At 39.0% G+C, this 27475-nt stretch overlaps 1 protein-coding gene across 3 annotated transcripts in view; it reads left to right on the top strand.

The window, feature by feature from the left end:
• Positions 1-21257, top strand: part of ITGB8 (integrin subunit beta 8) — a 73338-nt gene extending 52081 nt beyond the window's left edge. For 2 of the 3 annotated variants that reach the window (XM_048838349.2, XM_048838348.2), the window contains 6 exons: positions 3036-3170; positions 6455-6860; positions 10512-10737; positions 13361-13464; positions 14942-15105; positions 15197-21257. In XM_048838349.2, the coding sequence (XP_048694306.2) occupies positions 3036-3170; positions 6455-6860; positions 10512-10737; positions 13361-13464; positions 14942-15105; positions 15197-15319 (1158 nt within the window). In that variant the 3' untranslated portion in view covers positions 15320-21257. The remainder of the gene's footprint in view (positions 1-3035; positions 3171-6454; positions 6861-10511; positions 10738-13360; positions 13465-14941; positions 15106-15196) is intronic. The other variant, XM_075125804.1, reaches the window with a different exon arrangement.
• The last annotated feature ends 6218 nt before the right edge of the window (positions 21258-27475 follow it).

Here is a 27475-nt window from a genome sequence, read left to right as displayed (position 1 = left end):
CTAGACCTGCAGAACCTCAACAAGTTTATGAAGAAGTTGAAGTTCAGTATGGTCTTCCTAGCCTCTAATATTCCTTCCCTAAGATTCAGCTACCCTGTCGGCAGCTCCACAAGTATTCACAAAGTGCATGGCAGTGGTGGTGGCCTTTCTCAGGAGGCAAGGAGTGCAGGTCTTACCTGGATGACTGGCTGATCAAAAGTTGGTTGAGAGATGTGCTGGAAGAGCATATGAACCTCTTACAGTCCACTTTCAGGAACCTGGGGCTTCTGATAAACGAGCACAAGTCGATTTTCTCTCCTATTCAAAGGACAGAGTTCATAGGAGCGGTTCTCAACTCAAACCAGGCCAGAGCCTCCTGCCAGAGAACTGCCTCAAGGCCATCCAAGAGATCATAAATAGTCTGAAGTCCTTTACCATCACCAGGGCATGGAGATGCCTGAGGCTCCTGGGACATGTGGCCTCTTGTACCTATGTGGTGCAGCATGCACAGCTCAGACTGCAGCCTCTCCAAGCATGGGTGGCATTGGGTAACCAGGCCATCACCCGTTGGACGAGGTGATCACTCTTCCCTCAGCAGGAATGCTCACTCTCCAGTGGTGGCTGGACTGAGACACAGTGTGTGCCAGTATCTCCTTCACAAGGCCCACCCCTTCAATGTTGCTGGTCACCAACAGTTCGGACATGGGATGGGAAGCTCACTTGGGGAGTCCCCCTCAGGACTCAGGGCCTCTGGATGCCAGAGGAATTAGCCCTACATATCAATGTCAGGGAATTAAGAGCAGTGCACCCAGCCTGTCAGGCATTCTGTCACAACGTACATGGCAAATGCGTGTCACAACCACAATGTTTTATATAAATAAACAAGGGAGTGGGCTCGCTCTTTTCCCCCATGGCAGGAAGTGCTGAGGCTATGGGAGTACTGCATAGTCAATTCCATTCCCCTGGAAGCCTCCTGTCTACCAGGCACTCAGAACAGGCTGGCAGACCACCTGACAGATCCTTCACCAATCATCACGAGTGGTCCGTCTGACCAGACATCTTGAATGCAGTTTTCCAGAGGTCCGGGTTTCCCCAGGTGGAACTGTTTGCAACCAGATTTAACAGGAAATGCCTCCAGTTCTGTTCGTACCTGGGGCACAGCTCAGGCTCACTCTTGAATACCTTTCTCCTTCCCTGGAGAGGGAGGTTTCTCTACGCCTTTCCTCCCACACTGCTCATCCATAGGGTGTTGCTCAAGGTAAGGAGGGACAAAGGTGCACATAATCCTTATAGCACCGGCATACCAGTCAGTCTTCTGGTGCTGCTGGACTTGATTGCCCAGGAGCACAGATGTATGCTCCACCCAAACCTGGAGTCCCCTACACTTGAAGGCCTGGAAGCTCCATGGCTGAGCGAGGCAGAACAGGACTGCTTGGCACTGGTGCGAGCTGTCCTTATGGGTATCAGAAAGCAGTCAACTAGAGTGGCCTATTTGGCTACGTGGAATAGGTTTATGCTGTGGTCACTGAAGAGAAAGATCCTACCTTTGGAGGCCCCACTGCCCGTTATCCTGGACTACCCATTCTACTTGAAGAAGGAAGGTCTTGCGGTATCGTCCATCAGGGTTCACTTAGCTGCAATCTCGTCCCCAGCGGTGAATGGCTGGTTGGTATTTTCAAACCTGATCTGTGCCCGATACTTGAAGGTATTAGAGCATTTGTATCCACAAGTGTGCCAGCCTCTGCCTCCTTCCGACCTTATCCTGGTAATGTCAAGACTGACAGGGCCACCGTTCGAGCCAATGGCAACATGCCCTTGCTCTACTTGTCCTGTAAGACAGTCTTCATGGTACCCATTATTTTGGCCAGAAGAGTCTCAGAAAACTGAGCCCTCACCTCTGAACCACTGTATACAGTTTTCTTCAAGGACAAGGTCCAACTTTGACCACATCCGTCCTTCTTTCCGAAAGTGGTCTCTTATTTTCACGGTAACCAGGACATTTTTCTTCCCATATTCTATCCCAAGCCTCATGCTAATAGGCCTGAGCAGAGGTTACGGTCTCTGGACGTTAGATGCGCACCTTTTTACATAGAAAGGACCAAGCCATTCCAGAAGACCACTCAGCTTTTTGTCGCTATTGCAGAGAGGATGAAGGGGAATCCTTGCTCGACACAGAGAATCTCCTCTTGGATCACATCCTGCATCCGCACGTGCTACGATGTAGCTTAAGTGTCACCTCCACTCTTGCCACAATTCCGAATAAAGAATCCACACTCCACAGGATCCCACGCCTCTTCAGCGGCATTTGTGGCTCGAGTCCCGATCCTGGATATCTGCAAGGCGGTGACCTGATCTTCTGTCTACACATTCACCTCGCACTATGCCATCACTCAACAGGTCAGAAATTCTGCAGCTTTTGGAACAGCAGTCCTCCAGTCTGTGTCTCAGCGAAACTCCAATCCCACCACCTGACTGATTGCTTGGGAATCACCTATATTGGAATGGATGTGAGCAAGCAATCAAAGAAGAAAAAATGGTCACTAACTTTTCTGTAACTGTTCTTTGAGATGTGTTGCTCGTGACCATTCCACAACCCACCCACCTACCCCTCTGTTGGAGTTGTCGGCAAGAAGGAACTGAGGAGGCGGCAAACCAGCAGGTGAATATATACTGCGCCATGAAGGCGCCACTCCAAGGGGCATCATAGTCAACCTGATGGATACCACTAGGGGAAAAACTTCTGGCGATGGTGCATCCGACGCACGCACACCTATATTGGAATGGACATCAGCAACACATCCTGAAGAACAATAACCTTACGGAAAGGTTAGTAGCCGTTTTTTCTTTTTCAGGATTACTAGTTAACTGATTGTATGTATTTGGAATATAATTGGGTCTTTATATGAAAAACAATGCTTTAATTCATTCCATTATTCGAACAGACAAGATTTTTTCATTTCAGTTAAATCCACTCAGTCAAGCATGGTCATGTTTTAGATGCTAATGCATATTACATGTTGAAATGCAATGTAATTAAAAATTGTTTTTCATTACAGAAACTAATCTCTGAAGTGAAAATTCAGGTGGATAACCAGATCCAAGATCTACACTTTAATGTAACTGCAATCTGTCCTGATGGAAGTAGAAAAACAGGCATGGAAGGATGCAAAAATGTGGCTTATAATGAAGAAGTATGTTGAGTTTCTCAATTGCAAAGGAATTGAACCATGTATTATATGTTTCTTAGTTGTATGGTATCTTCTAGAGCTTTTTTAAGACCAAAAGTAGATTTCTGTGTTCTTGATTATCAACTCTCCAAATTCACCTTGGCATTATTTCTCCTGAACCTTATTTAAAACCAAAAGCTAATGTTTGTTCTCACTGATTTCCTGGAGATGAGGTTCAAAGCATTGTTGTCAACAATCTAAATAATATTGATGAGGATCATTCCCCACAGCCCACCATTGAATGTGCTCATGTTTTATATGAAAGGTCTCTTCAGCTGAAGAGCCTTAAAGGTATGTAAGGAGAAGAGTCATTAGAGGCAGATTGACAACTGCTTGCCCATGGCTTGGGGCATTTTTTTTCTGCTTCTTTGCTTAAAAATTGTGTTTTCTACACATGCCCAGAGATCCTGGTAATTGGTTATATTGTGTAAATCAGATTAAAGGGTCAATTTATGTCCATCTGGAGCATTGTCCTCTAGTGGATGTAATTGGTTCTATTTGTGCGTGCATTTATATCTTTATTCCATTGCTTAAATTGGCAAAGCAATTTATTTAATTCATTAAAAAGAGGTCTGTGCTTTTTGGAGTGTAAGTTCAAGGAGTTCTATTCCTCTTACCAAGTTTATGTAGCTTAGCTAACGTCACTCATGTCTATGTATGTATGCAGTCACAAATCAGTGGATTTGCTCTGTGAAATTTAGAAATTACACCATGGTTTATGCTTTTGTAGATTTTGTTTGCATGACTAGTTCCAGATCGGCTTGCTAGTTTTTTCCTTTAAGCTCAGCTACAGTGTTCCCACCTACGCTTGCTATAGGTAGTATCATTGTAATTAGTTCTGTTGTCTAATGAACAGAAAAACAAATGTTTATCTGTTTCTTTTTAATAAAAAAAAAAAAAAAAAAGATAGCAAATGTGGTCCAAAACTAGCAGCAGCTGAAAATCAGCCTTCTTCAAGAGGTTAACTTCTTAACAGTAAATCTTCCTTTCAGTATTTGTTTACTCAGAGAATGCTTTTCCTTCATTCTCACATTCCTTTCATTGCACAATCCTCCTTCCTTTCTCCTCCTACCAAAACACAAAACTTTGGAAGATTCTGTGACCTCTTCAAGGTATAAGCACTTCAGCTAGTCTTTCTAGTAAGGCCTGTCATAATGTTTGGTGGTCTTCATACTGTGTCCTAAAAGCATGATACTCTTTTAAATGTTGTACAGTGGTGACCCAGGAGTTTAGGATCATGCATCAAGAAAACACGGGAGAAAGACAATATACCATGTCCTGCTGCTTGGAGGCACAGCCTTTCTCCTCTGTTACCCATATACAAATCAGGTCTGAGGCTTTCTTCAGTCTGGTCCCAAGATAGAGGTAACTGCCAAACAAAGGCTGGCTTTCTTTAGCTGGGGGTCAGAGAGGTGTGGGGGAGAGAAGAAAAGGAGAAATAAGCCATTTTAGTTTCTTGTACTTAGTCCAATTTCTTGTGTAATATAATAGTCAGTTTCTTATTTTCTGTATCTGGGCTTTGATTTAGAAGTCTGTAGACCTAGTTACCTCCTTAGACTGGAGAAGAGTAAAGTAAAACATTTCCTTCTTCCCTAATTCTTTTACCACCCCTTCTTTCTGTTTATATTCCTGCTCTGATGAACACAGGTGGGAGCTTTCCCTTTCCAATCAGCAGGCTGAGCAGCTTTTCAAAAGAGGCCCCCATGCCTGATTGCCTTCATAGGCAGTACCCTACCAATGGAAAAGACAATGGAAATGTCAAGGTTTTAATACTCGGTTGACCCAACCCATAGGAAAATATCTACTGCCTTCAAAGTTTCCAAAGGCCATGGGTTTTAGTTCATCAGTGGGCTGGCATATCAAAGAAGATGGATATCCCATGACAGAAGGACCAGAAGAAAAAAGGACAGCTCTGCAGAAGTGATTTGCAGAACTACTACTGCCTTTAGCTCTCTACAGTTCTATGTTCTGCGACTGTCTGTCCTTCTCCTGCCCCTGTTAGAATCTAGGTAGCCACCAAGAGCTCCCGTAGCCCTCTCTCATCACAGGGCAAGAGTTGGATGTGTTCTGGGCTCAGATTTCAGGCTGGTTCTTGTTGCTGTTTTTGTTACATTTGTATAAGATCCAGGGGGTTGGAGGGAGGTATTTCCCATGCCTAACCACTTGAAAGTAGTGGGGATATATTGTTGAAGATTCCTTAGAAGATGGTCTTCTCCATCATCCCCTCCAGCTGGCTTTTTGTCTGGTGGAAGAAGGTTTGATGAGTCCCTGCTTTCTGTTTGCTGATAGCGGGAATGAGTTGGCAGCCAGAAAGATCTCACTCTGTACAGTCTACAGACCCTTATTTTTTTCCTTGCTCATTTATAAGTCATAAAGGGAATAACCTACCCATGCACTCATTAAGATGCCAGCAACACACAGTGTTAAGGGTCACAGTGATATCATATTTTGCATATTGGAAACTAAGTGTATGTAGTCCTCAAGTAGAAGAGGACATTCATGGCCTAATCCAAGGTATTCATGCAGAAGTCCTAAAAGCCAGATTGGGTCTCCAAAGGAAACGTATCATTCAGATTACACAGTGAACCTTCAAATATTTAATATTTTAACTTTGTTTTATTTGCTGAGCTAGTGTTGGTGAAGTGCCAAAAAGTGAAAGTGGTGTTACAGGCTTAACAGTGCAATATGCATGTATATGTTGTTCGAACAAATACTTTTATTTAGATCTTAAAGTGACACAAAGGTTACTGATATGTTAACTCACTGATGTTAGGCTACTCTGAAAGGTTGATACATTTGTATTGGCATAAATTGTAAACTCTTTGTGGCAGGGACGTGTGGCACTGCAGAGTCCCGATTATGATCGAGGTTTCTAGGGGCTGTCATAATGTAAATAATAACAAGAAAAGGAAATTTCTAACATCATGGTCAGAAGTTAGAAATAGAACAGCTATCTTTGCAAATTCTGTATTCCTTTCTTTAAATCTGCATTCTGCAGATCATGTACAATGTCTTTTCAACATGAAATGTAGGCTGTTTTTGTCTTGTACTATTGGGTATCACTATGCTTGTTACTTTTGTCATTACTAAAATATGATTCATTCACTAATTGCTACTGTGTCTTCAGTCTTATTGCTTGGTAGGTATTATAAGTGGTATGATTTCTTGTTTAATTTATGATAGAATGTTGAAACAATTTACAGGAAATAATTACTACATTATAAATGCAGTATTTATTTTTGTCTTAGGTGCTTTTTAATGTCTCAGTTGCAATGAAAGGATGTGGTACAACTGGAGGAAGAAAATATGTGATAATCAGACCTATTGGTTTCAATGAAACCACCATAATTAATATATATAAAAACTGTGCCTGTCAGTGTGAGGACAGTGCAAGGCACAAAAGAATATGTGTCGATGAAACTTTTCTCGATGGTGAAAGCACCCATTGTGAAGACACTAATTGTAGTTCCAGTGAAGATACATTTCCTTCTGAGAGGTGTAAGTTGCACCCAGACCAGCCCATCTGCAGTGGTCAAGGAGACTGCATAGGTGGAAGATGTCTCTGTCACAAAACCAAGCTGGGCAAAGTGTATGGCAAATACTGTGAAATGGATGACTTTTCTTGCCCATATTACCATGGAAACCTGTGTGCTGGTAAGCTACAGAATTTAAGTGTGTTTTTGCTCAACCATGTGTTTTATATACAGTATGTAGTCTAACAATAATGAATATGGTTGTCAAACACTAAATATTTCATTAAGTTAATTTATTTATTTTTAAAATCTGGTAGAGTGTCTGTAGCTCTGGAGACTGAAGTCCTCTGTTAACTACAGGTGTCTCAAAATCTCCTACACTTTTGAGATTGTCTGAACCAAAACCCTGGACTTAGACAATCTCTAAATTCAAGAATTTCAAGACTAAACTCTTACACATTTTTTTCCGGAGATAGCTTATCCATGATACCAGTATTGTTGTTTCTATAAAAGAAGAGAAGCAGCTTTTAAATATGCGTTTGTGCGAACACCACCAAACTTTGGGAAATATCTTTCTGGATCTAATTTTGTGTCTCAGGCTCATCTCTGGTTATATTATGACATGGATTCAGAAGAAGATGCAAATGCATAACATAGTATAACTACAGGTCACCCCAAATTAATGCCATCAGACCTTAGGTTGATCTTCAGTTTCATATACTAACAGACTAAAGTAGCTCAGAACAACCAAGCCAAAAACAGGACAGTGTGAGCAGTTTGAAACCAAATAAGCTCTTGATTTGGTACTTTAGGCCTTCATTCCATTCTTGGGGTGAAATTCTGTTCACAAAGAAGTGTGAAAATGAAAATTTTGCCTGATGCAGGAGTGTGACATGAATGCCAAAACACCATTACAACAGAAGCAAAGAGGCAGACAGTACCATTAGCATCGGTCAGCCAAAATTATTTTCTTTTTCTCAATGGAAGTAAAATTTAAATTTTTATTTTAATTTTTTATTTTAACATAACTTAATCTGTAAATATCTGTTTTGTAGTCCTCACTGTTTAACGAAATGCATCCATGTATTTAATTTCACTTCACTGTATAGTGCCCAACCTGTGCACTGATGGTCAAACTTAGGTCACAGTTACAGTAGTGCAATTTTAGAACAACGCTCTGACTTCAGTAGAGTTATTCTGGTTTAACGCTACTGTAATTGTTGCAGTACCTGCGTAGGCTGCCCACGCTGAGACCCTTTTCCAGTCCCTTGAGAGTGCACCCCTTTCAAGTGTCAGGCATCCACTTCTCTTTGGGATGAGATCTTGCAATCCAACCACTCTCCAGCTGAGTTTCTGGGTTACTTCCCTGGTTGCCAGCCATGTTATTTAGCAAGTTCAGTGAGCTTGGCACCTGCAAGATTTTTTTTCTCTGGGCGCCTGTGACAGCCTACATTTGCAATGATATAGAAACCGAAGCATGTTTTATTTTGCCCAACAGGTACACAGTGCTTAGAGAAGTACATTTAAAATAACTGACCTACACAAAAGTTCCCTTACCTAAGCTTAACATTTCTATCCGGTGCTCAGGTTGGTATGGCTTATTCCCCATCTCTGAGTTGTGAAAACCAACCTATGCTGCTTACAGCCTTCTTCACTGGAGACCTCACAGCCTGTCAGCTTTTTCCAGACACACCCAGGGCTGCCTCTCCCAGCTGACCCCTTTTCTCTCCCCCCAAAAAACCCTCCTTTTCCAGGGGCACTTTTTAAAGCATTCCTGGTCTTTTGATCTTTTAGGATCTCTTTTGATCCCAGGCTTAGTCTTGGGAACAGTAAAACATCCTAACCTGAATGGAGCCAGCCACGCAAAGTCTGCCGCTAGCTGGAGAGCCCACCCGTTATATTAATTCCATGGAAGAAAACCAAGATACCTGAGAGCATGTCTTACCTGTCATTGTTTTACCTTTCCTGTTCAGTTCTGTAACAGCTTCTTCACAGCCTCCTTTGATATAGCTGTGTACATTCAGTTAGGCAGCAATACAAAACAGAACAAGAAAACAGACTAATAATATATTCATAAAAATACATGTTCCCAGTTCATCACAGTGACTATGAACATAACTTTGCTCAGATGAAGTAGAAATAATACTGTCAGGTTTCAGAGTAGCAGCCGTGTTAGTCTGTATTTGCAAAAAGAAAAGGAGGACTTTTGGCACCTTAGAGACTAACAAATTTATTTGAGCATAAGCTTTCGTGAGCTACAGTTCACTTCATCGGATACTTCATAAGCTCATGAAAACTTATGCTCAAATAAATTTGTTAGTCTCTAAGTTTTCATGAGCTTACGAAGTATCCGATGAAGTGAGCTGTAGCTCACGAAAGCTTATGCTCAAATAAATTTGTTAGTCTCTAAGGTGCCACAAGTCCTCCTTTTCTTTTTGCAAATAATACTGTGTGATCATTTAAATAATTACAGTATTGTAATGCATATGCAGAAGGGGAGGGAGTTAAGGTTCACTTTTCCTGATTTTTGAATGCAGAACTTTGCAACTTTACTGTTTTTTTAACATATGCTTTATATATTAGCATAGAATATATGCCTGTGGTCTTCTTCCCTCCCCCCCTCCCCGAAAAAGCAAAGTTTAAAAGTATCTTTAGTCACATATAGGGTTGGGGAGGGAATAGACACTACCATATGTCAAAAGTGAAACTATATAAGTGTCTACAAAATGGAAAACTTGTCTGCACACATTTTTAGCTATCTCAGGCTCCCGACATTTCACATAGAAAACTTTAAAGGAGGTAAGGGCTTCTATATAGCCCTTGACTCCTTTAGAATGTATGCTTAAATTCCCATTGAATGAAGCAGAGCTCATTACATGTGGTGGTGGTGTTGTTACTGTGGTTCTAAATTAGATAACAGCCCTCTTTCATTCAGAACACTAGGAGATGGTTGTTATAGTCCTGTCTTTAAAAACAAAAACAAACTACCATTTGTACATGATTTTTTTCAAACCTTTAGAGCTTGACCAAATCAAACCATATTTCACTAAAGCACTAAAATGAGTTTTTCATCCTTAAAAACTATCTCCTTTCTAGATGTGCCCTTTTTAACTCTATCTGCTTTAATGTGAGACCTGTTTAGAAAATTTCAGAATAACATTGTATGATGAGAACAGTGTAACTGCTTTTTTTCAGATTTCCCCCCAAAAGTTAGGTATATATCATGCTGGGGAAATTTCAGCCTGAAAGGTGAAAATTTCAGTAAGTTATGAGCAAAACAGGTGCTTAGGTTGACTTACTTTTTCCATTCTAACTCATTCATTTCTGAGAAATCATAGAAAAAGGCATCTGAGACAAAAACACAGAAAGCCATTTTGACCTCAAATGGCAATACAACCTATTAAATAATGGGATAGATCTTCCTCTTACCCTGAGCTGCGTGGACAGCGACAATTATGTTTCTCCGTGTCAGTACATCGGCCATCTAAGTAAGCTGTCTGCATGGTTTGGAAATGGAGTGTTGTAAAGGTCCTCCTTAGTGAGTTATTAAACAAACTGTCTAAATATCTGGCATACTCATGAGTCTTTTTAATAAGGGAAAACTAAGATGACATATTTGAAATAGAAACAACTGCCATATACAGTTGCTTATTAAAATCTTCTACTCTTAACTTGAATAGGGATTTCACACTTCTAAATTTAACTCTAATCGTTTCCGATTCTGAGAAATCTAGAGAATGCTAAGGATTTTGAATATGCTTGATCCAAGACGTGCACTTACTAAGGCAGATGGGGGTTTAACTCAACACTTATATACTCTCTGATGTTGCAGGTAATGGTGAATGTGAAGTTGGTAAATGTAAATGCTTTCATGGCTGGGAAGGTGACCGCTGTCAATGTTCATCATTGACAGCAGAACACTGCATAAATTCCAAAGGCCAGATTTGCAGTGGAAGAGGAGCATGCATATGTGGAAAATGCGAGTGTACTGATCCAAGGAGTTTTGGCCGGTTTTGTGAATATTGCCCTACTTGTAACAATGCCTGTGACGAAAACAGGTATGTTTCTAATAACTTGACTTAATTTCCATTTTTAATGTTGTGTTGACCTCTCCCAGAACATTCCCATTCAGATGCTGTATATATTAGAATTTTACTCTCAATGTAATCTTACTTAAACATGAAGCTTTGAGTCTCAAATTGAGGCTCGGACTGTACAGTTCATCTGCAGCTAAGGTATTCATGGTGACATGCTCAGATCCACATGCAATGCACTGAAACTTACTACAAGTAAAAAAACAAACAAAAAACAGTATCCCATTAACTGTAGTCAAGATGGTTGTTTTATATATTTCTCCATTAATACAGGATTATCATGGCAACATATTTTCCCGCTGCATTATTACTAAGCGGGAATAATTTAAAGATGGTCTGAAAGTGGTATCTGCTACACAGATCGCTAACCCTTTATCAGAAAGGTTAAAACATAAAAAATAACATTCCTGCCAATGAAAACAAGGCTATTCATAAATGGTTAAGGGAACACTGTTGTTTTGGGAACAGAGTAATAAAGGAGGGTAGTATATTCATTAATTTGATTCTAAATACATCATCTACAGGGGCTGGCTGGGGGGGAGTGCAGCTTTGAGTTTTAAAGATGAATACCTCGGGTGACTAGTTCTGCTCCCATGTGCAAAGAGATAGAAAGGGATCAATCCTGTTGCAGTGCTTACTCTTGTAGAGAGATTAGTCACAACCCTGTCCTTGTGCTCTCTCCCCAAATAAGACAAGGAAGAATGAGCCTGGAGACAAAGGCTCCAGTCAGAACACTACAGCAACACAGCTGCAGACACGACTTACACTGACGAGAGGGATTCTCCCATCAGTGTAGGTAATCCACCTCCCTGAGAAGCGGTAGCTAGGTCGACAGAATTCTTCTGTCAACCTAGTGCTGTCTGTGCAGGCACTTAGGTCAACTAAACTATGCTACTCAGGAGTGTGGAGTTTTCATACCCCTGAGCAACGTGCTTATGCCAGCCTAATTTTCTCATGTAGATCAGGCCTTAGCCATGTGTCTCCGTCCCCATTAACCAGTAGAGCTGGGCTAACAAGGGGGAGTAAGATTTCAGAGGAACAGCCGTGTTAGTCTGTATTCGCAAAAAGAAAAGGAGTACTTGTGGCACCTTAGAGACTAACCAATTTATTTGAGCATGAGCTTTCGTGAGCCACAGCTCACTTCATCAGCTCATGCTCAAATAAATTGGTTAGTCTCTAAGGTGCCACAAGTACTCCTTTTCTTTAAGGGGGAGTAAATTATCCACTCTTTCAAAGATTGTAGCAAAAACGACATGCTGCTGAAGGCTTTTGCCAATCTCTCAGGCACGCTGCTTCCAAAAGCTCCTGCTGAAATGTTGCATCTTTCTGCAGTCCCCATTGTGGGCAATTTAACCCTTCATCTAAAAAAGAAAACAGTAAAAATAGAAAGAATTGATATTCATCAATTGAATTCTGAGCTGTTTAGTGTACATGCTGTTGGAGGTAAACCCCAGACCATGTCTGAAAAGGTGAATGCTAAGACTTGGCAGAATGATGTGAAAATAGAATATCTGGGTTATATCTGAAAGTCAAAGGGAGTTAGTGCCCATGCCTTTGAACAATCTATCTCAACTTAATTAAAAAGTCAATTGCATTTTTGTAGTAACATTACTGATGTTTGTCTTCTGTAGTCATTTAAAGTTCAGTTCTACTCTCAAAGTAGTAGTAAAAATGGCATTAGCTACTCCCTGTTTGTATTCAGAGTCTGATCTGTTGACATTTAGTGACAACAGTAAGGTGTTTGCTACTTTACTTCTGTAGGCAATGCAGACCCAGCCCTGCGCAGAGAAAGTGCTCATATCTATTCTTCCTAATGTATCATCAAAAGAATTCCATTTGCAAGGCTAAATGTTTCCCTTTAATTATTCCTGTGCCTCCCATTGAACACAGTGAAAATGTGGTGTAAGGGGGAATAAGTGGACTGCAGGATCGTTACTACTATTGATGATGCATGAAGGGAAAGAACCCACCTTTATTTTAGTAGCTCATGTTGAGTTTGTGGATCTGATAGCTAAAGAAACCACAAGGTAGATTCTGTGCTGCACCCCCTTAGATGTACAGCATGAAAGGTGTAGTCCAGGGCCAGGGGAGGGTGGCTTTGAGCCAGCATCTGACTATTTTACTTCACTACTTTTCACCAAATAGTTTTGAAAAATGTCGTTGGGCTAAAGTAGACAGACAAGGTGAGTGCGGTAATATCTTTTATTGGACCTGTTGGTGAAATAGACAAACTTTCAAGCTACACAAAGCTCTTCTTCTGGTCACCCTATTAGCTCTATGTAGCTTGAAAGCTTGTCTTTTTCACCAACAGAATTTGGCCCAATAAAAGATATCACCTCCCCCACCTTGTCTCTCTAATACCCTGGGATCAACTCGGCTACAACAACACTGCAAATAACAATGGGTTAAAATATTGCAAGAGAGAGACAGCATGTCTCAAAGTTAATAAATAAATGCTTCTGTATTTTTCTAGCAGCAAGAGAACATTATTTGAACACACTAATTATTCTGTTGATTTAATCGTTTAAGGAAAATGCAGTGAAGTTATAGTGGTGGTTAAGTGCTATATTTATATGTTCATTTTCAGGAATTGTGTTCAGTGCCATTATTCTAACAATACATCACAAACTACACATGACCAGTGCAAAACCTCATGTGCTTATATGGTGCATTATATTGATCCAGTATCAGGTATGTAAAAACCTAGCTTTGCCTAATCACTTTAATAAAAGTGTGAAAACCATCAAAATTCATAGTGAAATTCACCCCCACCATAGAGGACTCACACAGCACACTAGGCATCACTTAAGAACCATTTAAATCTTTAAAATTGAGTGTAAGTTATGTATAGGATTTGGTATAGGCCCTCTGCATTGGGATAAATTTTTCCCCTTAGTTAACAGTTAATACTTAATTGTAAAAAAGTCTCCACTCTTCCCTTCCCCTATGCCTTCCTCAGCCCTGCAAAATGCGGTACATCTTGACGTGTTATTTTGTAATAAAATTAAATCTGATATCGTCCTGCTTAAATATTCGTATGAATGATGTATTTAACACTTGGCACTGATGCACAGATATTTCTGTAATAACATTCCTTGCTCTAGTTAGCATTTATATTCTCCTTCAGAAGTAGATTGTGATTGTTTGAAGAAAGTTTATGTTTTGCTTCAGGGGAAATGAAAGATAAATAATAACAGGAAATGTGATTGGCAAGCATTGCTAAATCAGATTTCCCAGATCCTTGAGAAGTTGCATCCAATAGTGAATCCTGCCTCAGTAATGTTTAAAGAAAGATTTACAGAAATCGATTATGGTATCCATCTGTTTTACTACTACTCATATGTTTACATTATTTCACATTACCAGAGCTGAACAAATGAAATAGAACGCATAGCTCAAAGAAACATTTTAATGCGTCTTTAAGTGTACACAGCTGTAAAGTAATGAGGGCGTGTAAAAGTCTTTCTCTATTAATAAACACAGCCAAAGCCCATTCACGTGACGGCCCAAACTGCAAAGAAAATTACATATATGTAATCACTTTTTGTCAGTTAATAGCTTTACGTAGACATTTTGTTTTAAAGAGGCATATAAAAGTGACAGTGATTCTGTTTGGGACTTATGAGAAGGATCTGTCAATTTTTAAAACCATTAGAGGCCAAGACTATTGAGAGAAGCAGCTTGGTGCAGTGCATAGGACTAGGAGTCAGGAGATCTGGGTTCTATTCCCAACTTTACTACTGAGCAGGAGGGAAAGTGACCAGCCTGAGTTTTACCTTCCACCCTTTGTCTGTCTTGTCTGGGGCAGAGACTATCTGTTACTCTGTTTTCTGGTACCTAACACAATGGAGTCCTGATTTCAGTTGGGACCTTTAGGTGCTACTGTAACATTAAAGAATAAAAAAAATTGTGACTATATATCTGGATCTTCCTAATTGCAATTTTTTTCCTGCTAAAGCTATTTTAAAAATAGTTTGCATATGGCAATCTGAATAATTATTCCTTCTTCATTAAATACTCTCACATGTAAAATCATTTGGGGTTATTTTAGGAATTTGGTTTAGTGAAGCTATGCTAAATTAATGTGCAGTGTTAAATTCAAACTTGTTTAATGGATGGCCCTTATCAATATTTTAGGTTTTACACTCTTGTTTTCCTTTTATTGCAGAATGTTTCTCTGACTCAAGCTACTTTAGAATCTTTTTCATAATCTTTATAGTTACATTTCTGATTGGGTTGCTTAATGTACTTATCATCAGGCAGATAATTCTACAGTGGAATAGCAATAAAGTTAAATCTTCGTCAGATTACAGAGCATCTGCAACAAAGAAGGTAATTGATTAGAGAAAATCATATTCAGTACATTTTTTGCTTGCATATAAGTGATAGCTATTTGTTGATAAACTGTATCTTCTCCTTCAAGGATAAGATGTTTTTGCCTACTGTTTGTACGAGAACAGTAACATACAGACGTGACAAACCAGAAGAAATAAATATCGACATCAGCAAGTTACGATTAAATGAAACATACAAGTGCGAGTTCTGAAGACTGTTTTCTGCAAATCTCTATTTCCATCATTTTCTAATTTTAAAAAAGCTATCTTATTTTTTATTGTGTAAGAGTCTTGACTGATACTGTTTGTTTTTGTGGCATGCATTTTTTGAATACTGTAACAAACCAACATGTAAGCATAGTCACGTAATGTGACTATGTTTGAAGTTATGGCTGCTGTATTTTATGAAAGAGAAATGTGCATTACTACTGTTCAAGACCATTAGTGTTGGTGTAGCACTTTAATGTAAAATAATTTATTTAGTTATGCATAGAATGTAGATATGAACAGGGGTGACAAAGCACTGATCTCACTTTACATGTAGCTAGTATTGATGTGCGCTGTGGGAATGGGCAAAACTGTGATTAAAATATTAACATTCCTGTACATTATGGCAATAGATGGAGCTATTGGAGTACTTGTACATGTAAAAATGATACTTCTTAAAACTTTTTTGGTTTTCCTTTCAAAGTTCCACTGATCTTGTCTGCTTTGACATCAGTTTATCTTCTTATAGTTACTTATCAAAAATAACTGGATTAATGAGTGCTTAGTTACTACTGGTATTTTGAAAAATCTACAGATTATAATGTCACTTAAACAGGGTTTATTCTTCATATGTGATAAAGTGTATACATTTTAGTATTCCCTTTGTTCCAAAATAGAGGCTTTTATATATATATATATATATGTGTATTAAGATGTGTGAAAATTGAGTCAGTATAAAAAGGGGAGGGGGAGAGTTGTTGTTGTGTGGTTTTGTTTTTTGTTTTAGCTGACTGGAATACTCTGGCTAAATTCAGCTCTGGGGTTGGCAAGAGGAGCTGCATTGAAGACAGTTAAGTTACACCAGGGCTGTATTTGGTCTGCTAGCTACATTTCAGTGTTTTGCCAAATAAGGGCTCTCTTCTTGTTAAATATCTGATATGCCTGATTTTTCCACATCTGCTACTTTTTAGCTGAGAGAATCAGTTTGCATGAATCCTTTATTTAACCACCTAAATTGTTGTTGCTGTTCACTGGGATATGTATCCAGTAGGATGTGAAGGTGTCAACTTCAAAAGAAGAAAAGGAATACAGAAAAAAGGAGAGGAATTTTCCCGTGAGAACTAGTTGAATTGACTAATGTAGATTCAAATTCTGCGTTCAGAAGTCTGCAAGATCCTTCCTAGATTCAATGGGACCAATATGGATGCTTCTGAGGGCAGAATCTGTAACACAGAATAAATTGTGCAAAGACACTCCGCTTCTCCATAAAACAAACTCTGCAACAATGGAGGCTGTTGTCTTGTTGCTATATGCCATATAAAGTGCACAGCCAGTAGTCAGACTGGCTTGTTTTACATTGTCGTAAAGTTAGGAAGTCCTGGTAACCCTCTTTGAAATATGCACTAAAATTTAGTTGGCAAAAAATTCTCTGAGATGATGTATGTTATCAGTGCTAAATACTGATATTCAATACTAATCTGTGCCTATTGCAGAGAATATTTGTTTCACTGAAACAAAGGGGGGAAAGTCTTTATTTAAAAAAAAAGCATAATAGACATTGTTGAGGTACTTATAAGAAACGAGAAATATGAATTCTCCCAATTCTGCATTCCTTCTGTACAAGTAAATTCCACTGAAATCTGTGAGAGATGTGCATGTGAAAGGAATGCAGGATTTGGAATAGATAATCAGCTTTATGGATTGTGTTTCACAGAGAGCATTCCCTAATACACTGATCAAACAGAAGTTTGAAAAAAAAAATCCTACAAAGACAATGGCTCAAAATGTCCATTGTCATTGTTCTAACAGCTCTAGCTATCAGTGGTAGTCACTACATACTTCCCCCTAATAAGGCACCTTTTAAACTCCTCTGTTAAGTATTTCTATGTCACACATCACAGTCGTATCTGAACTTCAGTTCAGACAGCTTAAAAATGTCTCACTAGAAAGTGGAATACATTACACTGATTTTATTTGTGTTCATGATAACCTTCATTTTTATTTGTTAATTATAGATTATTGAAAAGTATATGGCATTGAGTCATTTAAACTTTATACTGTATTTAACTTGAATTATTTTTCTTTATACTGCACAGTGTGGGACTCAGTCCTCCTCCTGTGAAAGTTAATGGGATGATTACCATTGACTTTACAGGGAACAGAATAAAGGCCCATGAGAAATGAGCATACTTAATATTGCTCCGGTCACAACTTGTTAAAGAGAGGAGGAAACCGGGTACAGTCTGGATATCAGTAACTGTTTATTTAATTGAAAGATTTCATGTGCTTCACAAAAGATGTGAACCTATTCTTTAAATAATGGAATATGATTTTTAACCTAATTTTCTTGGAATGAAGTATAATAGCCCTTAAGACAACATATAGTTAAGTGATATATTTGGTAAAAATAACTTATAATTGTTTAAAATAACTTCTCTCCATTGTTCACAAGTGTCAAATTATGGAACACAAGTGGAGTTGGGGACTTCACATACAGGAGAGAAAGGGGTCTTTATGGTAACATCTCCTCCCTACCTCCAAAATACATCCTATAACTGTTTCTCTCTTCCTGTTGCACTTTGTTGGAACTGCGGCTCTACTCAAATGGGGGCATCGCCAGCATGTTGCCATCAGACCAGCTGCTCAATGCATTATATTCCACTCGGGTCAGTGGAACTTTGCAACATAAATTTCATTGTAAGCTGCTGCTGTCTTGAACAGTTGTAACTCCCCCTCCCACTGTGTTAATGTCCCATGGAGGAGGTTACGAGTGGACTACTGACAAAGAATTAGCTGCTAGCAATGCAGAAGGCCAAAAGCTAATCTTTAGAAGGCCTGTTGGGAGGTCAGGCAGAACAAGATCCTCAAGACGGTGCCTGATTCTCAAGGATGGCTGCCATGCATGAGAAACTGTGGCTTTGCCTGCCAGCTGTTCCCCTCGGCCACTGGCCCTGCTTTTCAGAAGGGATGGTGCAGAGGAGGAATGACCCAACAAAAGCCTCACAAAGGTGCGGATCTGTGCTCCCATTTGCACATAACCTTAAATGAGAAAGCACTTACCCCATAATTCACAAGAAATTTGATCAGCACTTACGGTACTGTGGTTGTGCTTTGTGTAGCAGTTACTGTGTGAGCTATTGTAAACAAGATAGTTCTCCATAGTTCATATCATGATTTCTTCTCTTTATATTGTGTCTCTAAGGTGTTCTCTCCAAACAAAAAATATAAAATTTGGCCTCAACAAAAGTCACTACAGGCTTATGAGAGAAAGGTAAGCCCACTGAAAAATTAAACAAATTTCAAATATTTTGACAGTAGGCCATCTCCAAAATACGGAACATTTCATTAAAGAAATACACACAGGTACTAGATTTGTATTGTTAACTGGTCATTTGGGGAGTTTTTTATTTTATTTGTTTTATTTTATGCCCCATAAGCACAATCTTTACATGAGCATCTGCAGAAAAATTGTTGGTGTTTGTTTAAACATCTGTATGAATGGTTTAATTAGTCCAGTTCTAAACTAGACACTTGAGCATAGAGAGGGCGGAAGCCTATTCATCTCTAACTACTTGTTCGCATATATTTTAGAAAGGACAGATGCTTATGCAGTAAAAAATGTGCTCATTACTTCTGATTTTAAAAAAACACTGACACTGAGTCACTGTAATTCTATGAATTACTTCCAAGATCTATGAATACATTTATTATAGTGTCACAAATGAGTATGGGGAAATGGGTTGTTCATTTTGAAAATGTGCACATGATGTATGTGGAATTTTCATTGTGCCAGATTGAAATACTCCTATATATTCACAAGCGGTATTTAAAGGGGACCTTAAAAAGAAACTGCATTTGTCTAGCCATTCTTAATGTGTTATCAGTTATTTGAATTGTATTAATTTTTTTCAGTGTGATGGCTCGAAAATCTCCTATGTAAAGTATGGTTTTGTATTGTATGAGAAGAAATAATTTTCTGTAGCTGGTAAAATATTATGATACCCTTGTTGTCTCAAGTCACACTAGGGAATTAGTTTTTTCCCATATATGTGTGATTGTGACTGTGTTGCTAACTACGGCAGTGAACCTGTGAAACTTACTTTCAGGCAACACCTACTCTTCCTGTTAGCCCCGTTGGGTTTTATGATGCCTTTTAAGGCACAGCTCGGAGTTGAGGGATGTGCAAAAATGTACTGCCTTAGCAGGAGCTTGACAAGGCACAGTGTCTAAAGCAGGCAAAATGCATCCAAGAGCTTTGGGGAGTGAGGTTTGTGTGCAGTCCTTAAGGAGAGTACAGTATCCATCCTCTGTGCCCAACCTGTTCTACTAGCCAGTGCAGGAAACCATGCCCCTTCCCATATACTTGGAAGAGTCTCGACTGGCAGAGGCACTCACAAGGTATTCCTTGTGCATAGTAGAGTGTAAAGGCCATTTGTGTCCAGCCCCTGCATAGATGAGGAGGCTGTTCGCACCCTCTGTACCTAACCCTGTTCCCTAATGTAAACACAAAGAGCAATGTTGACAACTGACTAAGAGGGACTACTTGAGGTAGGGTTGTAGGACTGGACGCTATGAGCCTCAACTGAAGCCCGTTGAAGTCAGTGAAAATGTTTTCATTGACTTCAGTGGGCTTTGGAGCAGGCCCTAAGTAGGCAGTACAATTCACAGTTAGAAAAATGCACTTCTGAAAGAAAACATCTGCTTTTATTTTTAGTTGGAAATGCCAAGGTGTGGAGCAAGAAATTTTATTGATTCACTGAACTATATCATTCAGTGCTGAATGAAACGCAAACTGTCCAATCAAATTAGAAATGAAATGTCTCCATAGCGTTTATGCCATGCATTTGGAATATAAAAAATAAGACTTACATGGTAAACAATAATGAAGCAGTAGTTAGGAAGAATGTTATTGTTTTTACCTATTGCTCTATACCCAGAACTCTGATAGAAGTCAAGGGAAATTTGAGTGTACTGTACATTGATGTCAGCAATAGGTTAAAATTGCCCAGCAGGAATAGTTTGTATATAATGGGACAAATCAGTGCAGTTGCATGGAGCGTGAGCCAGTTAAGAATTAGAGTCCAGTATGTTTTTAATGTTGTTCAAGATGATTCTTTCTGAAAATAAATGTCCAGGAAATTCTTTTGCTTTAGAAATTCCTCTTCAGCTAGCATTTCCTCTTTGTTTTTGTTTTTTTTTGTTTTTGTTTTTGTTTTTTTCTGTTGCACGCTCTTGAAACAAGGTACGTAGTTAGGAAAAAAATGAGTAAAATGTCTGGCATGTGTTGACGTGAGTTGAAATCCTTTCCCCTTTCAAGTCAATGGGAGTTTTCATTGGGGCCACGGCTTCACCCCAGCTACCTACCTTTTTTTCCTGTTTGCAAGCACATTAGTTTTAGACACATTCACTGTGCTGAGATCTATTTCACGCTTACTACTACTGTTTTAAAAAAATAAAACTACTTTAAAGTGTCTCATTTAGCAAAGTAGTGATACAATTACTAATAATATAATATGGGGGTTATCTTCATGTTTAATGTGCTGCCTTTTGTAAAAATAAAGTATGTGAATATATAATGATTCTTTAGATTTAAAAAGTTTGATACATAGAAAATTTTAGGAAGGGAAGCAGGTTTTTAATAGATGTGTAACTCTTATTGTTCATTTCCAGCTTGAAAGGACATTTTTAAAATGAATCACTACTTAAATTTGTCTCGAAAACGTTCTGTTTTGTTTAAAATAATATACTTTTGTAGCTGGTTATTCATTTCAGTTGACTACTAACTTCTATTTTGATTATATTTATTAATGAATTGATACTGTAGTGTACTGTGAGATGTTTATTTTTCTATCAGAGCTTTAACAGCTATGACATAGCATTAAGTTAATGCAACGTTATTGTACTTGCTCTCTAAAAAAAATAAAATAAAAAAGCAGTATTTCATCCCTGTGGAGTGTCATGTTTTGTAATACACTCGTATTTTATCACTGATACTGTAAAAAAATATTTGTTATCCTCACTATAATGCTTCGTCTAGGAATATAAAGGTAGTTCGTTAGTCTGTAGGACTTTGTTAAGGAAAGAGGAGTTTGCTTAGAATTGATCTATGATGGAATAGGACTGTATAAAGAGTGCTGGACCAAAATCTCAAGAAGCATGATTATAGGTTTAGGTAAACATATGAAAGCACATGATGGTCCAGAACTCTGTCTGACAGTGTAGCTAGGAATTTATCAGCAAACAATTGGGCAGCATTGAGTATGTTGGAACAGTATCTGACTCCCTGAATTCGGGCCCCTTTGGGCATGTCTGTGCTGCATCTGGAAGTGAGCCTTCCTGACTTGTGCTAGCCGCTCTCCTGCTAGTGCTCTAAACCATTGCTGAGACGCTACTTAGTAAACTGTCTCTGAGCCTCAAAGGAGTGTAACATAGCATAGCTAAGGGCATGAAGGCATGATCTGAATATTAATACGTGGCTAAAAATATCCCTCCTCCCTCTCTCTACAGATTGTTCCTATTCTGGGTAAAAATTGGCTTGTTGGGGTGGGCTTGGAATGGGGGTGTACTTTTGAGCATACATCTGTACCTTCATAGGACACAGTTATGCTGCTTTACTAACACTGGTCAAAATAGTGTCTGTAAATTGTGAAAGGGACATGCACTTTGTTCTTGTGTTGATTCTGGTCATAATAGTTTCCCTACAAAAATTTATGCCAAACCGTCGACATGAAAAGGATTTCTATGCTTTAAGAACATACCTGATCAACTATAGAGACCGACGAGGCCAAGAAAGTCTAAATGAGCAGAGCTGTTTTCAAAACTAGCCCATGATGTGACATCACCAAAATTAACCCTTTTAGCTCTGTTTTGATTCACATAATCACTTCCTAGCCCTTAGTCATTCTTTCATCATGACTATAAATTGCTAATTCTGGCAAGAACTGTTTTTGCTTAATTGAAAATAGCACAACAGTGCCAGGACAAGAATTAGCATTCAGGTAAGGGCTGCTATGTTCATAACAATCTGTATGTCGCTTACATGAGCCCTTGGACTCAGCAATGCAAGAGAGAAACCTTGGAAATGATATAGGGCAACATAAGAAGAGAGTGTTCTGAATGTTAAGAAAAGGAAAAATGTATCATTTTACCTCTTTTTTTTTTTCTTTCAAAAGCTAGAACAATGACCACAATTTTCATAATTTCAGTGGAAGAGGACGAAGTTGAGGAACTGTTAGAGGCAAAGTATGGGCTAGAGCAAATAAACTTATGCACCTACAAAGCCCTCTCCCCATTAACGACAGTGGTCCTGGTACTAAGCTATGTTGTGCACCTCCCAGTCCTCACCCCTGTTGTGGAATGATGGTAAATGAGCTTTATGAAGCCTTTCCCTTTTTCTACACAGGATGTGAAATGCAGCTATTAAACTGGACGATTACACAGTTATTTGTACACATAGTGATAGCTTTTGGCACCATTACAGCATATAATATCTTATAATTATTCACGACATTCACCTCATTGCACAGTCAGTGACCCTAATAGGGATTAAGGTGGTTTGGCTCTAATCTAATGCTACTCGTATTGTTTTGCAGATCCCCTTGACAAGAAACAAGCTTGTAGTTCAAGCTCTCAGAAGAGGAGGGAAACCTCCCTTACAGCCTCTAGAGCCTAGGGATGAAAGAGGCCGTGACTTCAACTACTTCTTTGACAACAGTGATGTAGGTGTACTCCCCTACTGTGTAATTTCAGTCTCTGTGTGATTCCCGTTGTGCTAAGGGCAAGATTTGACCCAACATACCTAAAGAAGTATAAGTCGTCTGTGTCTGTGTGAGTGAGAGAGAGAGATCTGTCCAAAAAGATCTGTGCTAAAAAGTACAGTGATGGTTTGAGTAAAGATCTGGATTATGAGGTGGCACTGTGGCCACTGAAAAGGGATCAATGGGAGTGGGGAGAGAGGAGAAGAAGCTGTTATCAAGCTGAGCATTACTAGCAGAAGAGCAGATTCTGAAGGGTGTTGGGGGGGGTTATTTTGTTGATCTGCAATAAAGAAAAGAACCTTAGAAATATGCACTTGAAACTCTGGGTTTATAACAAAACATTTAAAATGTACAAAATAATCAAACTTTGATTATATAGGAAACTTGCCTGGCCTGAAATTGTTTGAGAGGGTGATGTCTCCGGTATTGTAAGCATGAGCAAATAACTTGTGGTGCTGAAGCTGCTAGCTCCCACTGATGCTGTTGGGAGAGTGTGCATGTGTGTGCACATCCAAAGAACTGACCCCTAAATGTTTAGCTAACCCAGTATATAAGATGTGTTCCCCATCATGGGGAGTAGTGGGCGCACAGCACGCACCAACCTCTAATATCTGGACCCACGGCCTCCCAAGGCTGCATTGGGAGAGTGCGTCATGCTCCGCTTCAGCTTCTGTGCTTTCCACTCAGCCCAGATCATCATCTGGCCTTTGATCATTTTCTTGCCTTCAAACCAAACAATGCCCCAAAGTATGAATGTTATTGTTCTGTAATAACATTTGTGAATGTAAATAAAGATGCAATAAAACTATTACCAGCAAAACAAATCATTCAGGTATCAGTTACTGAAGGGACGCTCTTCAATATATTTTTAAATTCAGTCAAATTTTATTTAGCAAACAGAAACCAACACATTTGGCCAGATTCATTACTGCTGTAAAAGAGTGTGCAGCTCCATTGAAATGAACAGAACTGCGCTCGAAACAGGTCTTAATTTGGCTGATGGAGAACGTGATTTCCACCACTGAGGACTCCTCACTGAAGATATCTCACCATTGACACAAAGGGCCTTCTCAGCAATGTTGGTAATTTGTGTGTGTGTGTGTGTGAGAAAGAGAGAGAGAAAAGGAAGTCTATTGTGCAGGGCACAGTGACTCTCAAATAGGTCAACTTGACCTGCTCTGCAGCCACAGCCTTCTGGGTGTCTTGCATCATGGAAAAGAGACAGTAGTTTCTTTTGGGACTGTCCAGCCTAAAGCAAACAGGGGGATTCTCCAGCTAAGTTGTAGTCTGTGGGTCCCATTGTTTCATGGCCTCTGCAATGGATATGCCACACAATGTTCAAAGTACCCATCAAATACCATAGCTGTGAGTGAGCATAAACATGCATTTGTGTAACTATGAAATTTCTCTGTGTATCTGTCTGTGCCCATGGGAATACATGGAGTTTACTCACTTAAAGGAGAAAATAATTTTGCATGTGAAATGGGTACATGCATATTTTCCATGGCTCAGTTATTGGACAGGACTTTGAAAGTGTGACCTTGTATGTGACAAACAATTAGGAGGCCAATGTTTTCTCATTCTTCAAGAATAGATATGAGGGAGAATGCTTATGCAGACTGTTCTGCAAACCAGCAGAAAGTTGAATTTCCTATTAAGAAAATGTGTTGTTGTATGAAAGAGGAAAACAGACCATCTACTGTGTTACATATTGTCAAATATAAAAATTAGTTGGATCAAGTTCCAGCCAAAGAGCCAGACCCTTTTGGTTTCAATGATTTTATATTAGCCTTGACTTAAGATTTTCTTCTATGTTTTGTTTCAAGTGTCTCCAAAGCTCCAACGGAGAAAATTCTTATCAAGTGGTTGAAGCATGAAATTAGGATTTGGGAATTCTGGCTTGCTCACTAACTGTTCTCTGTGTGATTGGGCAATCATTTAACATGGCCAGATTTAATTGCTAACCACCCAAAATACCAGTTGAAGTAAGTCAGAACTATCGGTGCTTTATCACGTTTGAAAATCAAGTCCTTAATCTTGCCTCTGAAAGTGGGTATAATGTAATTATATCTGATTTACAGAAATGATGGCATCAATTAGTATTTGTAAAATCTTTTGAGATTCTCTAATAATGTAAAAAGCAAAATTCTTAAATATTTATTTTTATTTTGCAGACCAAAAAATGAAAAACTTCATTTGTTGCCTAATTTGATGTCCCTGATTGGATTGGGAAGCATTCATTTGTGCTTCCCCACCCCCACGTTTCTTGCATTTTAGATTTATCTCTGTTTGTCTCAGTGAAAACTGAGAGGTTGCAATAGAACTACTTGAAACTGTAATGCAATGTGCAGTTTAGTAGTTCAGGTTTTTTCCTAAAAGGATCCTGCTTTCCTGGTTAGTTACTTTTTCTTAAGTATATGAATAAGAAATAAATATAGAATATAAATATATAATATATTTTCTTGAAAAATAAAAATTCATCAAATGGGCCATGCTTCCAGCAACACTACAGAAATCTTCATGGGGCAAAGTGAGTTACTAAATTTAATTAATCTCATATGAGCAATTTGATGCTGAATAGTAGTGACCTAGTTCACACAGAATTTAAGTACCTTAACTTGCCAAATTCTTTTTGCTTATTTGATCAGTACCTGGTTACTATGTCTCTCTTAGCATAATGTGGGTGTTTGCCAGTGAATTAAAGCCTACAGTGGCCTTTGAGATAAAGGAATTGTTATTCTTTTGCAAACTTTGGCAGTGAAGGCAGTGTTATAATTTTGTTATGACTACAGTGCCTGGATTACTGCAGTTATATCCAATTTAAAATCACAAGTGAGACTCATCACTAGGTATCCCTGAAACATCCAGAATAAACTCTAAGTGAATCAGAAATCTCAGTAAACCCAAAGATTAGGGTACAAAGTGAGACTATTAAATCAATTGTTTTTTTTAATTAAATCACTGTGAAATGTCTCTTTGGCTGACTATAATAACCTTTAAAATATGAAGATTAATGTAGACCAATATAATATTTCAACTTTCTATAGCACCTTTCATCATACAGGATCCCAAAGCACTTCACTTTTTATAGAACAGTATGCTAGTATTATACAGTGGGGGTCCAAAACACTAGCTTGTATTAGTGATACTGTACTGAGAAATGGATAGGCGAGAAAAAGAAAAAACCCAGAGTGATTATGGTGCTCACATGAAGAGCAACTCTTATCCCCCTGCAGCAGGCCCTTAGAAGATTCTCTGCAGTCCAAACCACTGAGGCTTCATAAAGGAATTAACTTGGGGCTAAAGTGTGGAGGCCCTTGCAAGGTGAGGCAATGCCATCCTAAATACAAATCTTAATTAATATGTTTCCACTTTTGTTTTACTTTGAGTATGAAAACAATGGGAAGGGGGACTTGCATTTATGAAAGTCTACTTAAAGGGCCAAATCCTGTCCATTTGAAGAAGTAAGTAAATTCAGCACAATGATATCTAAAACAAGAGATCGTATTCTGCTGATAAGCATGTACAAATCCCTCTAACTTCAATGGGAATTGCACATGCATAGCTGAAGGTATGGTTTGCCCGTAGTGTTCGCCTAAAAGCTAGCCAGCTCTTTATCTTGCATGTTTTTCTCGTAACATACATCATTTTGCCTCCCAGAGGTACCAGTGTCATTTCATCTGGTGAAATTACAGTGATCATCTGCCTTATTGGGAATATCTTTGAAGTATAATTATGATGTTTCTGCAGAAAGACCTAAGTCCCAATGGATAATCTGAAATACAACTCCACAGGTTCACCTCCAGCCAAAAACATTACACATCAAAATAAGACCAAATGTTATTTGCTCCAATTCCAGTTATTGGTAGCCAGTTGTGCGTGTAGCTCACCCCTCTCATAAGTAAGGTCTTGGGTGTACTGGAGATCCGTCCTTATTTCAGCCATCAGTGGCCAGCCACTGATATAGTTGGTCAGTTTCAGCAAGGGTAAGTCCCACTGGTGCAAATAGTGGCTTTGCTTGTCTCCATTTTAGGGGGTTACACCAATTCATTTTTATTTATGGCTGGCCTCTAATGGCTGAAATCAGGACAGATCTCCAGTGCAGACAAGGCCCAGAAAGAGGGCACTGGGCTACATTGATTAGGGTCTGGGTTTGCATCTGTCAGGAATGCTATACGTATCACTTTAAGAAGTTTATATATATATATGCATACACACACATGCACGAGAATATGTAGAAAATGTTTCTCTGTAATAGTGTAAGGTTTTCCAGCATGTTTGGAATTGCCAAATAGCTCTGAGGATAAATCGCATAATATTTGCTCTTAGAGCATATGAGAAAACTTCACTTATGCAGCCCCTCCCAACTGAGTCTCAGTACAAACAAGATCATTTCTATTGCCA

The sequence above is a fragment of the Caretta caretta genome, chromosome 2 (assembly GCF_965140235.1).
Source record: "Caretta caretta isolate rCarCar2 chromosome 2, rCarCar1.hap1, whole genome shotgun sequence".
Classification (NCBI taxonomy): Eukaryota; Metazoa; Chordata; order Testudines; family Cheloniidae; genus Caretta; species Caretta caretta.
Note: the sequence above shows the minus strand (reverse complement) of the source record. Positions and strands in the feature narration are given on the sequence as shown.